Raw genomic sequence first — 18,988 nt, forward strand, 5'->3', positions numbered from 1 at the left:
TAAAAATGGCAATCGGTCAAACTGAACCGAACTGAAATATACCGGTTCTATTCAGATTAATTTTCTACTATTTAAATTCAATTTCTATAAATTTTTAAATTTTAATTTACACTTCATTTTAATTTTAAATCGAATTGATCAAATGCTTATCTTTATTTATAAGTATATAATATACTTATTTAATTATTTAATTTTAAAAAATAATTATTTAATCATTGTAATTTTAAATAACAGTTGTTAATTCATTTAATTTTAAAATAATAATTTTTCATATTCTATAATTTTTATTTACTTTATTTTTTATATATATTAAAAAAATATTTTTTTATTTATATTTATTTTAAAATATTAAATTTTATTAAACACTAAAAAAATATTTTAAGAAATTTTTTAAAATAAAATAAAATTAAAGTAGAGTATAATAATTAATTTATATGTTATTATAATTTTATAAATAATAATTTTAAAATAATAAAAAAATAACAAAAATTACAGGAAATTGGCTGAATGGTTATGGTAGTTCTTAAAAAAAAACACAAAAGGAAACTTGTAGCCAAACAATTCCCTGTTCCCCCGTGGACACGTAGCTTCATGCTTCCTCTAGCCTGAGACTGATAGTACAGCATGCCAAAGCCTGCATGGCGCCTCTTCCACTTCTACACGTTATAAATAATACTTTGAAATTGGCCATTAATGTTTGTTAAGAAGGCTTTTTGCTTTTTCCAAGTAAAAAAAATATTTTTTTCTCAAATCTTAATTCAAAAAAAATTTTTTTTTTTAATTTAAATAAAAAAAATTTTATTTAAATAATTTTTTAAATACGTTAACATGGAATAATTAAAAAAAAAAAATTAAATACGTTACCGCGCATAATTAAAAAAAAAATTTAAATACGGCGCGATAACGTAGGTGTGCGGTAACGCAGCACCCGATTAATTTAAATTATAAATTTTATTAATTATTATATTTTATTAATTTAATTTTTTTAATTATATATTAAATTTATAAAATATAATTATAAAAATTATATTAATATTAATATTAATTAATTTAAATTATTTGTAATTTAATATTATATTTATTAATTTATATAATTTCATTAATTATATATTAAATTTATATAAATTTAATTTTAAAAATTATATTAATATTATTATAAATATTAATTGTTTTAATTTATTTACTATAAAACATTATATTTTTTATATTTATCATTCTATTTTATTATTTTTATTATAATTAATTTATAAATATTTAATATACATATTTATAATTATAAAAACTATAAAAAAAATTAAAATTTATTTTATTTCATATATTTTTTTATAATTTTTATTTATTATCTCATACTTCTCTCAAAATACCTTATAAATATTAATTTTTAATATTTCTATAATCTCCACAAATATTGATAACAGAAAGTTATATCAAGCACATTTAATATTTTTAGTATTAATTTTTTAATTTAATCATTTGTATATATATTAACTTATTTTTATTATATTTCACTATTTTTAAGTATTTACATGTATTTTTTTTTAATTTTTTATACTTCTTTACATTGATAAATATGATTAATAAAATAAATTATATATATCCTTAGCATTAATTAATATATTTATAAAATAAATTATATTAAAATATTTATATATATTCTTAGTATTAATTAAATTATATAAATTAATAAAATAAAATGGTAAATATGATAAATATAATATTATATTATAAATAATTTAAATTAATTAATATTAATATAATTTTATAATTATATTTTATAAATTTAATATATAATTAATTAAATTAATAAAACAAAATAATTAATTAAATAAAAATTAATTAATATTAATATAATTTTTATAATTATATTTTATAAATTTAATAGATAATTAAATAAATTAAATTAATAAAATATAATAATTAATTAAATAAAAATTAAATTTATATTTTCATTGATTGAACGCGGCTCTGCCGCGTAGAGTCATTTTTTACCCTGATCCGGGAAAAAAAATTTCCCGGACCACGATTTGAGAAATTTTTCTTTTTTTTTTTAACTTGAAAAAGCAAAAAGCCGTTGTTAAGAGAATCTTGGAAATGCACACAACCCTTTCACTTTCCCTTCTCACCACTCTTGAAAAATTCAATCGTTAAGTTAAGGTCCCTGTGAAGCAAATGATCCAGTGCAAGTCAGTCTGAAAACAGAACAATACACACAGTTTCCATGGAAAAAAGCTTGGTTGATAAGGTCTTCTCTTGGTCTTTAAGTGACGTTCTTAATGAAGAACTCTACAAAGAGAAGGTGCTAAATTCGTAGTACTGTTCTTGATTGTTTTGGCCTTACCCAGTTAATTTTATCAATTCTTTTTGTGGATTCCCACCCATTTCATGCTCCTAAATTTAGTTGTTACTGCTGGAAAAAGATTATACTAAGCCATAGCTTATGGGTAGTTAACTTGATACATTTTTTCTTGTAGGTTAAGAAGATCCCTGAATCGTTTCAGGCAGTGGATCAGTATTTTGAGTCATTTGTTTATCCATTACTGGAGGAAACTAGGGCGGAGCTGTGTTCTTGTCTGGAGAACCTATCTAGAGCACCTTACGCTCATGTGACATCCTTTAAGATTATTAAACAAAATGGAAAACTGTTTTATGATATTGAGGTTGATTACTGGAGAAACAAATATGGAGTTGATGGAGAAAGACCTTACAGGACATTTGCAGGACATTTCTTTGTTTTTACAGATGCTAAACCCGATGCTGTTTCTGATTTGCGACAGCTTGAAAATAGATGGGCTTTATTGTCTAATATTACAGACACTAAGAATGAGCATGGTCTTAGTGTTACTTGTCTTGGAGTCCAGACTAATAAAGAGATTCAAGACAAGTTGTCATCAGGGAGGCCATTGTTCATTGTTTTCTTGATGAACATGAGGACCAATGAGAGAATATGGAATTCATTGCAAATGGGTGGAAATATGAATGTAATTAAGCAAATCTTGTGCTCTGATACGCAGGTACGCCTTTCTTTGTCATGCATAGAACATCCGTTGACAGTAAAGTTTGATTTGCATATCAAAAACTAATTGATATCTCTATTTTGAAAAATATATTAAACTTTTTAAAAAGTCTATTGCAATAAAAATATCTGGAGGGAGATGGACTAATTAGTAAATTTTTAAAAATTTGAGATACCAATTAATAATTTTTTTAAAATTATAGGATTAAATAATAAAAAATTAATGAAAGAAAAGGTCTAAGTATTAATTTATTCTTTTATTAATTTACTATCAATTTTTGTCTTATTCTTCTATCTCATACACATCTTACACATAGAGGATAGAAATTCACTGTGATTCTAAATTTTAATATCGAGTTATTGTTAGCAGCAGGATGAGAAGAACTGTGCCCTCTGTCGTGCTCGAGGAGATTTCCTTGTATTTGAAGAGTCTAGTAGGATTTTGCCTTCTGAGCTGAACAAGTCTCAAAGGAAAGTGGTCACTGACATTCTCTGCAAAATTGAATGCAATCACAGATCCTTTGTGGAACTTATCCTGGGCCTTCCAGGAACAGGGAAAACGAGAACATTGAGTATTTTAATCTATATTCTCTTAAGAATGAATTGTAGGACTCTTATCTGTGCCTCAACAGATGTTGCAGTTGCAGAATTGGCATCTCGTGTTTTGAAGCTTGTAAAGGAGTCATCTGAAGCATCGTACTTATTGGGCAGGATTCTTTATTTTGGGGATGAAGGCTTGTGGAGAGTTAATGCAGACATTGGAGAAATATATATGGATCATCAAGTTGAAAGTCTTAATAGTTCACAATTGTTGACTGCTTCCCTAATATTTTGCACTGCTTCAAGTTCTCATGCACTGCATTCAGTTCTAGAAAATACATTGGACCTGTTAATGGTTGATGATGCAGCACATATGAGAGAGTGTGAATTATCCATACCATTACAACTGCCAGGTGTTAGGCATATTGTTCTTTTTGGTGATCCATGTCAGCTAACAGCAACCGTTACTAGCAATGTAATAACATTATGTTGATTTGTTTTGTTAAGAAGGATGCTATTGCAACTACTTTTTTTCTTTAACTTTTTTTTTTCCCCCTCTTTCTTTCCTCTTCTCCTGATAGGTGTCTGCTAGAGCTGATTTTGGAAGAAGTTTATTTGAAAGGTTGAATTCAATCGGCCATTCAAAGCAAAATCTGGATATGCAGTACAGAATGCATCCTCTTATCAGTTTGCTTCCTAATTCAGAATTCTATGGCAACCAAATTTTGGATGCTCCAAATGTTAAAAATAAAAGATACAGAAAGTACTTTCTTTTGGGTCCATTATTTGGTCCATACTCTTTCATAAATGTTTCTTGTGGAAGAGAGGAAACTGTTAGCTTCACATATAGTTATAAAAATATGGTTGAAGTTGCAATGGTGACAAAAATTGTCAGAAAATTGTTTAAAGGTGTCTAAAGTTTATTTCTCTTTCCTTTCCTTTTCATGAAGAAATAGCTGGTTTTATGCTGCTTCATATTTCTTGTTTTAATTGTTTGTTTTGAAGCATGGGGCGAATCCAAAGAGAAGCTTAGTGTTGGCATACTTGCTCCATACACTGCACAAGTTGTTGCAATCAAGGAAAAAGTGGGACAGAAGTATGATAGCTTTGGTAGATTTTCACTGAAAGTGAGTACAATTGATGGATTCCAGGGTGGAGAAGAAGATGTAATAATATTGACAACTGTAAGATCTAATGCTGAAGGATCGGTTGGGATCATTTCTGACTGGCAGATAACTAATGTAGCCTTGACAAGGGCCAGGTATATCAGAATTATTTTTAAAATGTAGCTCATCAGTCATAATTAAATATGAAGCAATGATCAGCTTTTGTTTTCCTTTCAGATGCTGCCTTTGGATTGTGGGAGATGGGAGAACTCTTTCCAGTAGTAACACTGTTTGGAAATCAATAGTCCAAGATGCTAAGCTGCGTAATTGTTTCTATAATGCTGAAGAAGATGAAGATTTGGCAGATGTTGTGCTAGAGGTGAAGAAAGAAACGGATCAGATTGATGACTTCCTAAATGCTGATAGTTTGCTTTTTAAAAATGCCAGATGGAAGGTACCTGTGATGCTAATTTCTTCTAATATGGTTTATGTCCTCCCTTAATGTTTTATTTATTTATTTATTCCCTCAAACACTATCAGGTTTTGTTCAGTGAGAATTTCAGAAAGTCATTTGAAAAGTTGAAGTCTTCTGAAACAAAGAAGTTGGTTATGAATTTATTACTGAGGCTTTCTTGTGGCTGGCCTCCAAAGAGGAGGAATACAAACTTAGTTTGTGATAACTTCTCTCAGATGTTGAAACAATTTAAGGTTAAAGATCTGCATATTATTTGCTCAATTGATGTTGTGAAGGATTCATGCTACATCCAAGTCTTGAAGGTGTGGGATATGTTGCCTTTGGAGGACATACCATTGTTGGCTGTTCGTCTTAGTGCTGTATTTCAATCATATACTGATGATTTTGTCAAACGTTGCAAGCAGAAGTGTCTTGAGGGGTATGCACATTATGCCTTCTAGCACAATCTAAATCTCAGTAATCATGTTGCTATCAGGTCCTCAATTTTATTTTGTTTCTGTAGTAGAACTTTTTGTGAGAAACTGTAGAATTTGATGAAAAATTCTGGAGATTCATCTGGTTTCTCTCATTACGAATAACAGTATGTATCCTTTTTTAGTAGGCATACTTAGCTTTTAAAATTTCAAACCTGAATAGGCACAAAGTTAGATTGGTTAGACTTGTGATTATGTACATAGATATTACAATGTACACATACAAAATACTAATGGCTAAAGTATTTTGCAACAGTAGCTGCAAGTTAATAATTTTACTTGCTCTCTCTCTCTCTCCAGGGATCTGGAAGTTCCAATGAGTTGGGATACATTTATTGCTCGTTTTAAGAAAGACTGTGCGCAGGGTGGGAATACTTCAAGTACTTTTGATGAAATAGGCTGCGTTGAGAGTTGCAAAACAAGTGACAGTTTTCTGCTTATGAAATTCTACTCCTTGTCTGCTGGTGCTGTAAGTCACTTGCTTTCTTCTTGTGATGGAAATGAAATTGATCTTCCTTTTGAGCTAACAGATGAAGAAAAGGATATTATCCAATTATGTGGAAGCTCTTTTATTCTAGGCAGATCAGGTACTGGTAAAACTACTGTTTTGATTATGAAGTTATTTCATAAGGAGCAGCTTTATCATTTAGCTTCAGAAGGATTTCATAAAGTTGAAAGCAGTTCCTCCATAAGTAATGAGAATGGTGGAAGTGAAGTTGAAAACAAGGGAAATATTTTGCGACAAATCTTTGTTACAGTCAATGTTAAGCTGTGCTATGCTGTTAGACAATATATTTTGCTCTTAAAAAGGTAAATAATTAGTATCAAGAGATAATTCTCTACTTCTATATAAATTTTATACAATTTATGTTTTGATTATGCAGATCAACATGTGGCTGGAATTCTTCAGCTGAAGTCCCTCAATCTGATTTGGATGATGTTGATGAGGGATCACAATTTTCTGACATTCCAGATTCTTTTTCTGATATTCCACTCAGTTCCTATCCCCTTGTGATAACATATAACAAATTCTTAATGATGCTGAATGGAACAGTTGGCAGCTCATTTTTTGGAAGATTTCCTGAATTTAGGGAACATTCTCAGTTAAAGAGAAGAAGTTCTAGATCCATGGCCTTGAAAACTTTTATCAGGACAAAAGAGGTTCATTACGCCAAGTTTTGTTCAGCTTACTGGCCCTGTTTCAGTATACAGCTAACAAAGAAACTTGATCCATCCACAATATTTGCAGAGATAGTTTCTCATATAAAGGGAGGTTCCAGTGTTTGTGTCCAAGATGATAAACTAAGTAGGGAGGAGTATATTTCCTATTCTGGGCGTAGGTTATCCCATCTAAGTGAACAAGAAAGGAGTACAATTTATGATATTTTTCTTCAATATGAAAAGAAAAAGAAAGCAAGAGGGGAGTTCGATATATCCGACTTGGTAATTGACCTTCATCACCGGCTTAGAGATGAGAAATATGACGGTGAGATAATGGACTTTGTGTATGTAGATGAAGTGCAGGATTTGACAATGAGACAAATTTCTCTTTTCAAATATATCTGCAGAAATTTTAAGGAAGGGTTTGTGTTTTCAGGTGATACAGCCCAGACTATTGTAAGAGGGGTTGATTTTAGGTTCAAAGATATAAAAGCTCTTTTCTATAGAGAGTTCATGGCATGTGAGAGAAATGGGAAGGGACAAATTTCTGATATCTTTAATTTGAGCCAGAACTTCCGTTCCCATGCTGGTGTTTTAAAGCTAGCTAACAGTGTTCTGAACCTTCTTTATCATTTCTTTCCTTTCTCTGTTGATAAATTGCAACCTGAGACAAGTCTTGTGAATGGAGAACAACCAGTTTGGGTACAGATGAGAAATGAGGATAACACATTATGCTCGTTCTTCAAGAGCAATGAAAACTTTGACCGTGGAATTGTTGGTTTTGGAGCTGAACAAGTTATTTTAGTGAGAGATGATAGTCTGAAGAATGAAGTTCTCAGTCATGTGGGAAAGCAGGCTCTTGTCTTGACAATAATGGAGTGCAAAGGCCTGGAATTTAAGGTGAGGTTCTCTTTACTGATGTGTTTTTGGTGTAGGTGGTTGGTTTTGCAGGTGTTTTGTAGGTGAAAGATTCCCTTATAAATTATTTTCAACAGTTTATGCTCCCAATTATAATTTTCCCTGATACAAGTTTCCTGCTTTTGTTGTCTTATAATTCTATTGCCTTCACATTGATACATTCTTTAATCTACTATTTAGGATGTGTTGTTGTACAACTTTTTTAGCTCTTCCCCTTTGAGGAATCAGTGGGACGTTATATATGGATATATGATTGAGCAAAATTTGTTTCATTCCCCTCATCCGAAGTCCTTTCCAATATTCAATGAGGGAAAACATATCACCTTGTGTTTGGAGCTAAAGCAATTGTATGTGGCAATCACTCGCACAAGGGAAAGGTTGTGGATTTTTGAGAATCAATTATGCTCTATGTTTAACTATTGGGAGAAGCTACACCTTGTCCAAATTCGCGAATTTGAATACAATTTTCTCCATGAGATTCAAGTTCAAAGCAGCCAAAGGGAGTGGAAAGATCGTGGTATGAAGGTTAGTTTGATTTTGCAGCAGGGAATAATATTTTAATATATATTCATACCATATTCTTTGTCTCCAAATAGCTCTGTCTCTAACTTAGAATCTGCCAGCATATTTCTTTGGGACAGGCTTGATAAGCTTTGGCAAATTTGTTTTTTGGTTATTTTGCAGTTCTTTTATCAGCAAAATTATGATAAGGCAAGATTTTGCTTTGAAAAGGCAGGGGAATCTTATTTGGAAAAGTGGGCAATGGCTGCTGGTCATGTTTCTACTGCCGATCAAATGAGGGATTCAAATCCCAAAATGGCGGACAATCATCTTACTGAGGCTGCTCATATTTATGAGTCCATTGGCAAGAATGAGTCTGCTGCCCAATGTTTCTTTGAGTTACATGAATATGAAAAAGCTGGTATACATGCATGTACATGCTTTTTTTTTATTGTAAATTTGATTTCAACTATCAAGTTAATTTTTCTGTTTTCTCTTAGAAATTCAATAGATAAATACATCAGAATCCCAAATCTTTTTGCAGTCTTAAATAGTTTCATTTTACTTTTATTTGCAGGCATAATTTACTTGGAGAAGTGTGGGGCATCTAAGCTTGAAGAAGCTGGTGACTGTTTTTATCTTGCAGGATGTCATGAAAGAGCAGCTAATATTTATGCTAGATGCAGCTTATTCTCAAAGTGTTTGTCTGCTTGTGCTGATGGGATATTATTTAAAGTGGGATATGACTTTATCCAATTATGGAAAGAGAATAATTTTCTAATTGGAGAAGGGTTTCTTGGAAGTATAGAAATTCAGAGTTTCTTGGAGAGAGGCGCTCTTTATTTTCTAAAGCTTCAGGATTCTGAATCCATGATGAAATTTGTGAAAGAATTTCAGAATGAGAAACTAATGCGTATTTTCTTATTCTCAAAGTGTTTGTCTGCTTGTGCTGATGGGATATTATTTGAAGTGGGATATGACTTTATCCAATTATGGAAAGAGAATAATTTTCTAATTGGACAAGGGTTTCTTGGATGTAAAGAAATTCAGAGTTTCTTGGAGAGAGGCGCACTTTATTTTCTAAAGCTTCAGGATTCTGAATCCATGATGAAATTTGTGAAAGAATTTCAGAATGAGAAACTAATGCGTACTTTCTTGAAGAATGTAGATTGCCTTGACGAACTTATGTTGCTTGAAAAGGAAAGCGGCAATTTTTTTGAGGCAGCAAATGTTGCAAACCTGAAAGGTGATATTCTGCTTGAAGCTGATCTTCTAGAGATGGCAGGAAGATTTGAAGCAGCATCCAACGTTATTCTTTTCTATGTGACATACAACTCCATTTGGAAACACAGAAGCAAAGGCTGGCCCTTGAAGCAGTTCGAGAATAAACAGGAGCTTTTGATAAAGGCTAAAACTTACGGTAAGGAAGTCTCGCAAGAATTCCACAATTTTGTTTGTATTGAGGCAGACATTTTATCACATGGAAAGGGCAGCTTATCTATGATGAAAAAAAATTGGATGGATTCTTCAAGCCTTGGAAGTTTCACAGGTAAAATATTAGGTGCACGAAAAATTCTTGACGCTTACCTGTGTGCAAGTGCATCACAGCATGAGAGGGAGATCCATTTGGTTAAGGATCTAATAGAATATTCACAGAAAAAGATATCCTGGGAACAAACTTCTGTAGAAAATATGGTTTACTACTGGTGGTTTTGGAAAAAAGAGATGGAGAATGTTTTGAGTAGTCTACAGGGTAGCGAAGTAGATTCTTACAGTGAATTCTGTTTTAGCTACTTTGGTATAAGTAAGCAGTTGAAGAATGAGAAGACTGTGTGTCTTTTGCTTTATCCTGATGCAGAATGGATTAAGGGCATTCATCTTCAAAATGTTAAGAGAAATGGGAATCAAATATGGATTGATGCTGACCAGTTTGCTCGTGCTGCTACTCGTTACTGGTCATCCGAAATGCTTACTGTTGGTGTGAAGGTGCTTGAAATTTTAGAAGCTTTTTATGTGTTTTCATTAGATAATGCTTTATGCTTGAATTGCCAAGCCATGCTACTAATTCAGATTTTCAAGGTTTCAAATTCTCTTATCAAGTCGAAATCCTTGAACTGCAGTGACTTTAGTAACATTCTGCGGAGATTCCTTGAGATTCCTATAGAGAACTTCTTTGGACTTGTCTGTCCACTGGATTGTCGAATGCCAATGACAAAAGATATGATTTATCTCAGAGAGACATGGTCTTCGAGGAATTTATTGAAGGAAGTTATCGAGAGAATCATTCGATCAAGGGCTATTACTAATGGGCAACTTGGAATGCTAATGACAATTATTTTGTCTGGAAAATTTTCAATTGACCTGTATGTGCAGATTGCAGCAAGCCTTTGCCGTAGTGTATCTTGGCAAGAGTTCATGGAGATTTTCATTTTAACTTTAAGTAATGATAATCCCATTGAACATCCAGGTGAATTGGCGTTGGTTTGGAAATTCTATATAGCTTTAGCAAATACTGATTATACAGACTTCTCACCAAGTTTCTATTTGTACCTTGTGGATCGCCTGGTTATTCTGGTATCCTACTTGAAAGGTTACTTCTTCACAACTAAGTCTCCTTTGGTTGAATGGCTTATGTGCAGCGGATGGAACACACTCCCAAATTTGGATTATTTGTCTGATGTTCAAATGCAACCACTGGTTGAGAAAACTGTTGGCTTTGTGGCCGACACGGTTAATAAAATCATTTGCAATGAGCCTCAGAAATGGCTCAAAAGATTCAATCTGAAAATGGACTTCTACCCTCATCTAGTGCTAAGATTGATCGTCACACTTTGCCTGTTGTGCATCAATTTTGATGGGTATTATGGTTTGTTATTCACTTTGCTGGATAAGAGAGAAGTTACCTCTTTATTACCATGGATGTTCTACAAGTCCCTATGGAGGTTAAGGGAAAATGATGAAGAACATATAAAAATTAGAGTTGTTTCAGAAGCGCTAAAATGTATTGGTAACCCTCTTGTAGTGGTCAATCTTGGAATACATTGTGCAGAATTTTCATTTCCAGATGCAATTTTTCTGTACTTGACTGTTGAGCAAGGCAGACAAAGCATTCTGCGAAGATTATTTCTAAAGAATGATTTGGTTTCCTCGAAACGAACTCGCAGTTCTAAGTGGGTAAGGGAAGACTCATTTGGCAGGGCCATTTTGAGTCCTTCAGCTCCCACTTTTATCAGTGTATCTGACCCTGTGAATGCACAACAGTCCAATAGGAACTTTTGGGTTTTGCTTGGTACTGTTGAGTTTGACCTTCTGACTGATGCTCCATGGTTTAAGGTAACAGTTTGCTGCATTTTTCATTTTCTGATGTCAACTGAGGATACCAGATGAAAATTTTCTTTCTATTTTTCCAGGAAACGATTTTAGAACACATTCTCCTTGTAAATGCTGCAATGCAAAGTTTCTGTCAGAGTAATCATTGTCAAAGTAGTGGAAATGCTGTTGGGGATGTAAATGAATTCCTCGATGAATTGCAGCAGCTATATTCAGCATTGGATTCAAGGTCAGTTTATAGCCTCTACATCCATTAGTTTATTGTTTTATTTTATCTATTCGATGTCTCTAGTGATTGAACAAGTCTCAGCACACACTCCAGTCTCCTGGGAAGAACTCTCCTGTGAAACAGGATTGATCATTCATTACATTTCCGAAAATGGTCTGCTTGGTTTTTAGTAGTCTTAGAAGTTCTTTCATTTTCTGAAATTTACAAGTTTCTTGGGCATGTAGTTACATTTGATTTACCCTTAAATTGAAATTAATCTCAGTTGTCTTTCCTGGTGGATCAGGGAATGGGAAGTTCAAGAAAATAGAATGATTGAAGAGCTTTTGAAGAAGTTGCTGTTAAAAAGGGAAAGGATGGAAAGTCTTCTGGATGAACTGCTGATGTGTGATAATAACAAGAGAAATGAGAGTACAAGTTGCTAGAAAGAACGTCAAGACAGTGTATGGTTTCAAAAATTTTACTTGTTTTTGGTGGTTGATGACCAATTCCAGCTGTAAAATGCGTAGTATTGGATGTAATTTTATAATGATAGTGTATTATTATTAGTAGTAGTAGTTTTGTGGGATAATTAAGTTGTGATAAATTTTTATGCTAAAAAATTGCCTACCGAAAATTCATATCTTCACTTTTATATAAAAAAAAATTCAAAACTCAAAAATCAGTCCAAATTAAAAGATAAAAAATAATATCAAAGAAGCAAAGTAAAGAAAAGAATAACTCAAACCATCCAAAAAAACAAATCGAAACAGAAAATAAATACGAAACACAAGAGACCGACTGAGCACCGACATCGCCGAACATCATTGTCACAACCCTCTCTCCTGCCTGAAGACAGGGGAAAGAAACAACACTGAAACACAACCATCAAGCCCAAAGGAACTCGATAAATTCAGATGAATGCGAGGACTCTCGCCGAATACAATTTCGAGCCGTTCACCGACTTCTTCCTCCCTGCTCGCCTTTCGCATCTCCTTTCTCCCCTTCTCTCTTCTTACCTTTTCCTTAATAATATGATTGTCTACTTGACACTTATTACATCTCTATTGTTTACCTTTTGTCCTTGTCGAGTAGGCCATTTTAATGTAATGCAATATACACTTTTGATGTAGTTTTTTAATTCAAAAAATCTGCCAAACCAAATAAGTTTAGAAATTCGGTCCAATTTTAATTTTTAAAAATTTTAATTATTATAGTTGGGTTTGATTTTAATAAAAAATAAATTAATAAAATTAAATTAAATCAATTAATCAGTAATATTATATTATTATTTTCTATAATATAAAAAGATTAGATCATAATTAAAATTAAAATATTTAAATTAAATTTTAAAATATTAAAAATACATTAAAACATCTAATCGATTAAATCAAATTGAATAAAATCTATTTAATTGAATTCAATTTATACTAATTTCAATTTAATTTTAATTTTATAAATATTAAAATTTTAATTTTTTAATTTATTCAAATTAATTTAATTTAAAACCCAACCAATCTTTAAAAAAAATGTCTTCTTATACTTTGTTGATGTATATATTGTGATTTTTTTTAATTCTTTTCTACTGATGTGTGATTTTTTTTTCTCTTTTTACGTAAAAATGGTGAAAATTTTTGGATTAATGTTGAACAACAAGCATATATACTTCTTCTAGATGATATATTAATTCTCCAAAAATTTTGCTTCTCAGAAATAAATTATACTTATTACCAGATTAAATCTATAAATGCATTAATTATATTTAATGATATTAATTTTTATACAGTTACATTCGTTATTTACTTTATAATTTAATTAATTTATATATTTATTATTAATTTTATATATAATATGATATTATAAAATATTTATGTTATTAAAAATTTAAGAGGATAGTTTAATTATTAATAAAAAAATACTAAATATTACATTTAATTTTATATAATTTGCGAAATTTTTTAATATTGTTATTGCATTCATTATACTGTCTAAATTATCCACATTATAATCCTAATTTTATAATATACTTATATCATCACAAATTTAATAAAATTTTAGATAATAGAATATTTAATTAAAAATAATAATTATTTAAATAATAAAAATTTTAAAAAATAGTTTTAATAAAAAATTAAATTTAGCTGTTTATTGTAATAAAAATAAATTATAAGGGACGGTTTTAGTAATTTTATTATTCTCCTTTCTTTTCATCTTTTTATATATTCGATAACAAAAATAAAATTAGTTGAGTAAAAGGAATTATATTTTTTTTAAGAAATAAAAGAAATTATATTTAAAAGTTTTTATTGTAATATTATAAAATTATTTCTTTATTTTTTATTTAATATTATATTTGTTAAATTAATGTTATATAAAAATGTGATTTTTACTAAAATTTTCAAAGTTTTTATTTTGGAATAATTTTTTATAAAACATAATTCAAAATTTTTAAAAATTGAAAAAAATAAAATTTTAATTTAAAAGGTTGTACTTTTTTTTAATATTATTAAATATAAAAAATAATTAAAAAATAAAAATAAAAATTATTAAATGTGCTACTTAACACAAATAGATAATTTTAAGAGAGTCATCTGGTAGCACTGCAAGGCTTAGCTTGGTGGAAAATGCATCCTGTAGCTTTAAAAGGTCTAAGGTTCGACTCCCCAACCCCTATTTCAAAAAATAAAAGAGAGTCATTTGACATAATATATATAAATTTAAATATATCTCTGGTTAATTTTTTCATAAATTATTTTAGATCCCAACTTTAGATATATATAGATTGTATATCACCTCAGGAGATATGACAATAAAGCATATAAATTTCATTTTATAATATAAAATCACTTTTAATTTCTATTTAAGTAACATAAAATTATATTAATTTGCTGATATACTTGTTAAATTAAAAATACGTATACATATTTTTCTTTCTTTTTAATATTTAATTAACTTTTTTAATGTTTTAAACCAAAATCAAATAAATTACTTGATTGATTTTTTAAATAAAAAATTAATTAAATATTATATATAAAACAGAAAATATATATTATTTAATTTAATAAGTATTGCATTAGGAAATTTTATATATTATAAAATAAAATTTATATACTTTTTTCATCCTATAATTTTTTACTTAAACTCTTCACACATATTTAAAAAATAATTTTTCTTATTAACTTTTTAATTATATTCCTCTTAAATATATTAAATTTTATTAAATACTAAAAAATATTTTAAAAAATTTATTAGAGATAAAATAAAATTAAATAAAATTATAATAATTTATTTATATATTATAAAAAAAAAGTGAATAATAATTTTAAAATAATTTAAAAAATAAATAAAAAATATGTGACGGAGGCGGTAATTTACTGTCACATATAGTATAAAGACTAACCAGAGTAACAAAACAGAAAATGAATGTAAACGAAGGAATGGCTGCACATGGAAGTTACACAATATGGAAATAGTGATTGGAGCATTGGAAAATAAACAGAGGTTACAAGTTTAACATTATTTAATTAACGGCTAAAAAAATATAAAATTCAAACTATAATAAATAAGTGATGCCACAGGTGATTCGACACTCTTCCTTTTTAAATAATAGATTAAAATTTCAATAAATATTTTACCTCTTAGCGTTTATATCGGCGAGTATTTCTCCGCTACTGCGTCTTTGATTTTATGTAGTTCCCTTATTACATCTACCATCTTCATTCTCTCTGCCGGAACTTCTTCAGAGCATGCAACTCCAATTCTCATCACCGAGACCATACAGTTTAATAAGCTCTCTCTTCCATCATTAGATAGATCAATGCTCGGATCAACAACTTCCATTACTTTGTCTGGCAAAGATCTCTCAGTATAAACATGAAGATTAAGTCCATCTTTAAAAGAATCGTCAGTTGGTTTCTTCCCTGTAAACATCTCCAACAATAGAATTCCGTAGCTATATATGTCTCCTTCTATTGAAACCATGTCACCCATGCCATACTCTACAAGCAAAAATAACCTTATACATTAATATTTATCAGCAATAGCATATGTCATGTATTCTTTACGAATTGTTTTCGAAAAATTACTATTAAGTCTTTAGTTTTTTAAAAAATTCATTGATTTGTCCCTATTTTGAAATCATTCGACTAAAAAGAAAGATAAATGTGCACCTGGAGCTACATAACCGATAGTTCCCTTGATGGCGAGAGAAGAACTCCCCAGATGCTGATCAGCCCCACCAGAAATTGCAGAGACAAACTTAGCCAATCCGAAATCACCAACATGGGCAGTCATCTCATTATCTAGAAGAACATTACTCGGCTTTAAATCACCATGGACGATTGTGGATGAGCAACCATTATGAAGATACTCTATTGCAGAAGCTATATCAATGGCAATGTTCAGCCTCTGCATTAAATTCATATGCCCATCTTCCCTCGCATTGCCAGGATGCAGCCATTTATCCAAGCTTCCATTAGGCATGAATTCGTAAATCAGAGCTTTAAAATCATTTCCTTCAAAATCAATGCTAGAACAAGCACTCAGTATCTTGATGAGATTCCTGTGCCTAATGTTTTTAAGAGCTTTGCATTCCGACATAAAACTCTGAGATGCCCCTGTTCTTTGCAGGTTTAGCACTTTGACTGCTATTTCATTTCCTGTTGCTTCAAGAATTCCTCTGTAGACAGAACTGTAGCTACCGGAGCCGATTACGTTCGACGTAGAGAATCCATCTGTGGCTTTGAAGAGTTCTGCATAGGATATTCTCAAAAATGGCAGATTGAATGATGGCATTGAAATTCCTTTACTTCTAGACATTCTTTTCCTGCGCCAGAAAAATAAGAAACCCACCAACAACAGTAAAAATAATGCAGCACCAACCACTGAGATTGATATTTTTAGTGAAGAGGAGAATTTATTCTTGTTGGATTTCGGAAAAGGGCAAGGAGGAAGCTTCAAATCTGCAATACCTCCACAGAGATTATCGTTTCCCAACAATGAAACAGCACTTGAATTCAAGAAGATTCCCAGTTTTGGCACTTCTCCTTCAAGGTTATTAAAAGAAATATTCAAAAGGTTCAACCCATCAAGCTCAACTAATGAATCTGGAATTTTCCCAGAAAGATTATTCCGGGAAATATCCAGCTCTCTTAAACCCTGCAAAGTACTAAGAGCCTGAGGTATCTCTCCTTCAAATGAATTACCCTCCAGAAAAAGCCCTTCTAGATTCAGACACTTTCCTATTGAGCTTGGAATTGTGCCAGATAATCTATTGTCTGATAAATCCAACAGCAAAATGTTTTGCATTGAGCCAACTTCTAATGGAACAGAACCAGTAAGTTGATTGTGAGATAAAGAAAGTGCGAAAGAAAGAGAAAAAAGGCTGATCACTTCTGGGGGAATTGAACCATTGAGACTATTGTCACGAAGATCTAACTCGATCAAGCTACGAAGATTGCCAAGAGCTGGAGGTATAGTTCCATGTAAATTGTTGTTCCTCATGTAAAGAACACTGAGAAAAGTTAAATTACTGAGTGAAGATGGGATAGCTCCACCGAAATTGTTGTCAGACAAAGTCAAATATTGCAATTTCTGAAATTTCCCGAAATCTGTAAGAAGAGGTCCAGAGAGAAGATTCCAAGCAAGTTGCAAGATTCTCAAATTTACAAGGTTGTCAAGACCCAAAGGAACGGTACCTTGCAACTGATTTTCTGACAGACCCAGAAGCCACATAGTTTTTGAGAGATTGGCTATGGATTTGGGAATAGATCCATTGAGCAAATTCCTTGCAACATTGATCTGTAGTAATCTAGAACTGTTAGTTAAAGAATCAATAAAACTTAAGTCACCCTTAAGCTGATTGACTGCAAGTATCACATGCTGAAGATTGGGCATCATTCCAAGATATTTTGGAATTGAACCAGTAAGATTATTCGAGAATAGAACAATTTTCATAAGCCCAGAAGCATTTGATAGCGAAACAGGTATCGACCCAGTAAACTTGTTATATGAAAGTACAAAGGAAGACAACCTTGGAAGAGTAAGACCAACATCAGCTGGGATTCTTCCATGCAATTGATTCTGATTCATGTTAAATATCTCAATGCTGGAGATGTTATAGAGACCTGGAGGAATCTCACCACTTAGACTGTTTTCTGCAAATAACATGTCTTTTAACTTCCCAAGTCGCGAAAATTCTTCAGGAATCTGTCCATGCAAGTTGTTTGTTCGTATAGAGATTTGGTAAAGAGATGAGAGATTCCCTATAGAAGGAGGAATCCTTCCTGTAAGATTATTTGCTGCCAAGCCCAAAGCACCAAGTTTTGGTAAAGAGCCTAACTCGGCAGGTATGTTACCGATGAGCTTGTTGTCGATGAGATCAAGAAACAAAAGGTTGGAGCAACGAGACAAGTTTGCTGGTATATTTCCAGCAAATGAATTGTTGGATAGTATGAGATGCCGGACGCGTTGAAGACGACCAATCTCTTGTGGGATTTCGCCGTAGAAGGTATTGTTTTGGAAGTTAATGACTCTAAGAAAAGAAAGGTTTCCTATGTGAGGAGACAGAGGCCCCACCAAGCCTCGTGATCTGAGGATCAAGGCTATTACTCTGCCAGGATGTCGACGACTGCAGAAAACTCCATGCCAATCGCAGTGGTGTTGCGAATTGTTCCAAGAACTCAATACTTGAAATGGGTCTCGTTCTATAGCTTGTTTGAAAGATAACAATGCAAGCCGATCAGTGTCATTTTGCGAGCAAGTGCAAGGATTGGCCGCGTACAAGAACCAGCACAGCAAGGCAAAAAAGAAAGACGGCCTCTTCTCCATTTTTCTTTTCCAGGAAAGCTTTAGTTTGGCGTCAATGTACATTTATTTTCCACGAAAGATTTTCAGCGGACGACTTTTATCACATTTAAATAATTACACTGATCAATAAATTTTTTTTTTATTTTAATTAAAAATAATAATTATAGATGTTGATCAGCGTATTTCTTTGACTTATAAACACTAGAGTAGATTTTTCTTGTATAAGACGACATATGACGTGTGCTATCTATAATGAATGTCAATGTCTTTTCTTGCTTTTTCTGTCAAAGGAAAGTTCTCCTTTGCCAGCTTTCTTTGTCCGGTAATACCATTTTATTATTTTTCTTTCTTTATTAATAAAATAATTCTTTAATATCCATGGATTTTTTTTAAATAAAAATGGTGGAATTCAACCAAAAATATCATCTCAAATGCTCTGATCATGGACAGTTATTGCCA

At 31.3% G+C, this 18,988-nt stretch overlaps 2 protein-coding genes across 4 annotated transcripts; one reads left to right on the top strand and one right to left on the bottom strand.

The window, feature by feature from the left end:
• The first annotated feature begins 2,055 nt into the window (after positions 1 to 2,055).
• On the top strand, positions 2,056 to 12,359 carry LOC110608878. Of its 3 annotated transcripts, none has more exons than XM_043954365.1 (15): positions 2,056 to 2,296; positions 2,472 to 3,011; positions 3,384 to 4,028; positions 4,135 to 4,462; positions 4,559 to 4,814; positions 4,897 to 5,113; positions 5,200 to 5,552; positions 5,908 to 6,417; positions 6,492 to 7,668; positions 7,867 to 8,211; positions 8,371 to 8,608; positions 8,765 to 8,885; positions 9,120 to 11,520; positions 11,598 to 11,746; positions 12,030 to 12,359. In XM_043954365.1, exons 1-15 carry the CDS (start codon positions 2,219 to 2,221, stop codon positions 12,166 to 12,168), a joined length of 7,497 nt encoding a protein of 2,498 aa, XP_043810300.1. In that variant the 5' UTR covers positions 2,056 to 2,218; the 3' UTR covers positions 12,169 to 12,359. The 3 variants fall into 3 exon arrangements, with proteins under 3 accessions (XP_043810300.1, XP_043810301.1, XP_043810302.1); XM_043954366.1 differs by having other exon boundaries at positions 3,387 to 4,028; XM_043954367.1 differs by having other exon boundaries at positions 2,057 to 2,296; positions 4,135 to 4,240.
• Positions 12,360 to 15,179: 2,820 nt separating this feature from the next.
• LOC110606899 (probable LRR receptor-like serine/threonine-protein kinase At3g47570) lies at positions 15,180 to 18,601 on the bottom strand. The gene is made up of 2 exons (XM_021745901.2): positions 15,892 to 18,601; positions 15,180 to 15,720 (listed from the first exon to the last, which is right to left on the bottom strand). The coding sequence occupies exons 1-2, from the start codon at positions 18,590 to 18,592 to the stop codon at positions 15,368 to 15,370; spliced, it is 3,054 nt and encodes a 1,017-aa protein (XP_021601593.1). The 5' UTR covers positions 18,593 to 18,601; the 3' UTR covers positions 15,180 to 15,367.
• Between the last annotated feature and the right edge of the window lie 387 nt (positions 18,602 to 18,988).

Source organism: Manihot esculenta, chromosome 2 (genome assembly GCF_001659605.2).
Source record: "Manihot esculenta cultivar AM560-2 chromosome 2, M.esculenta_v8, whole genome shotgun sequence".
Taxonomy (NCBI): Eukaryota; Viridiplantae; Streptophyta; class Magnoliopsida; order Malpighiales; family Euphorbiaceae; genus Manihot; species Manihot esculenta.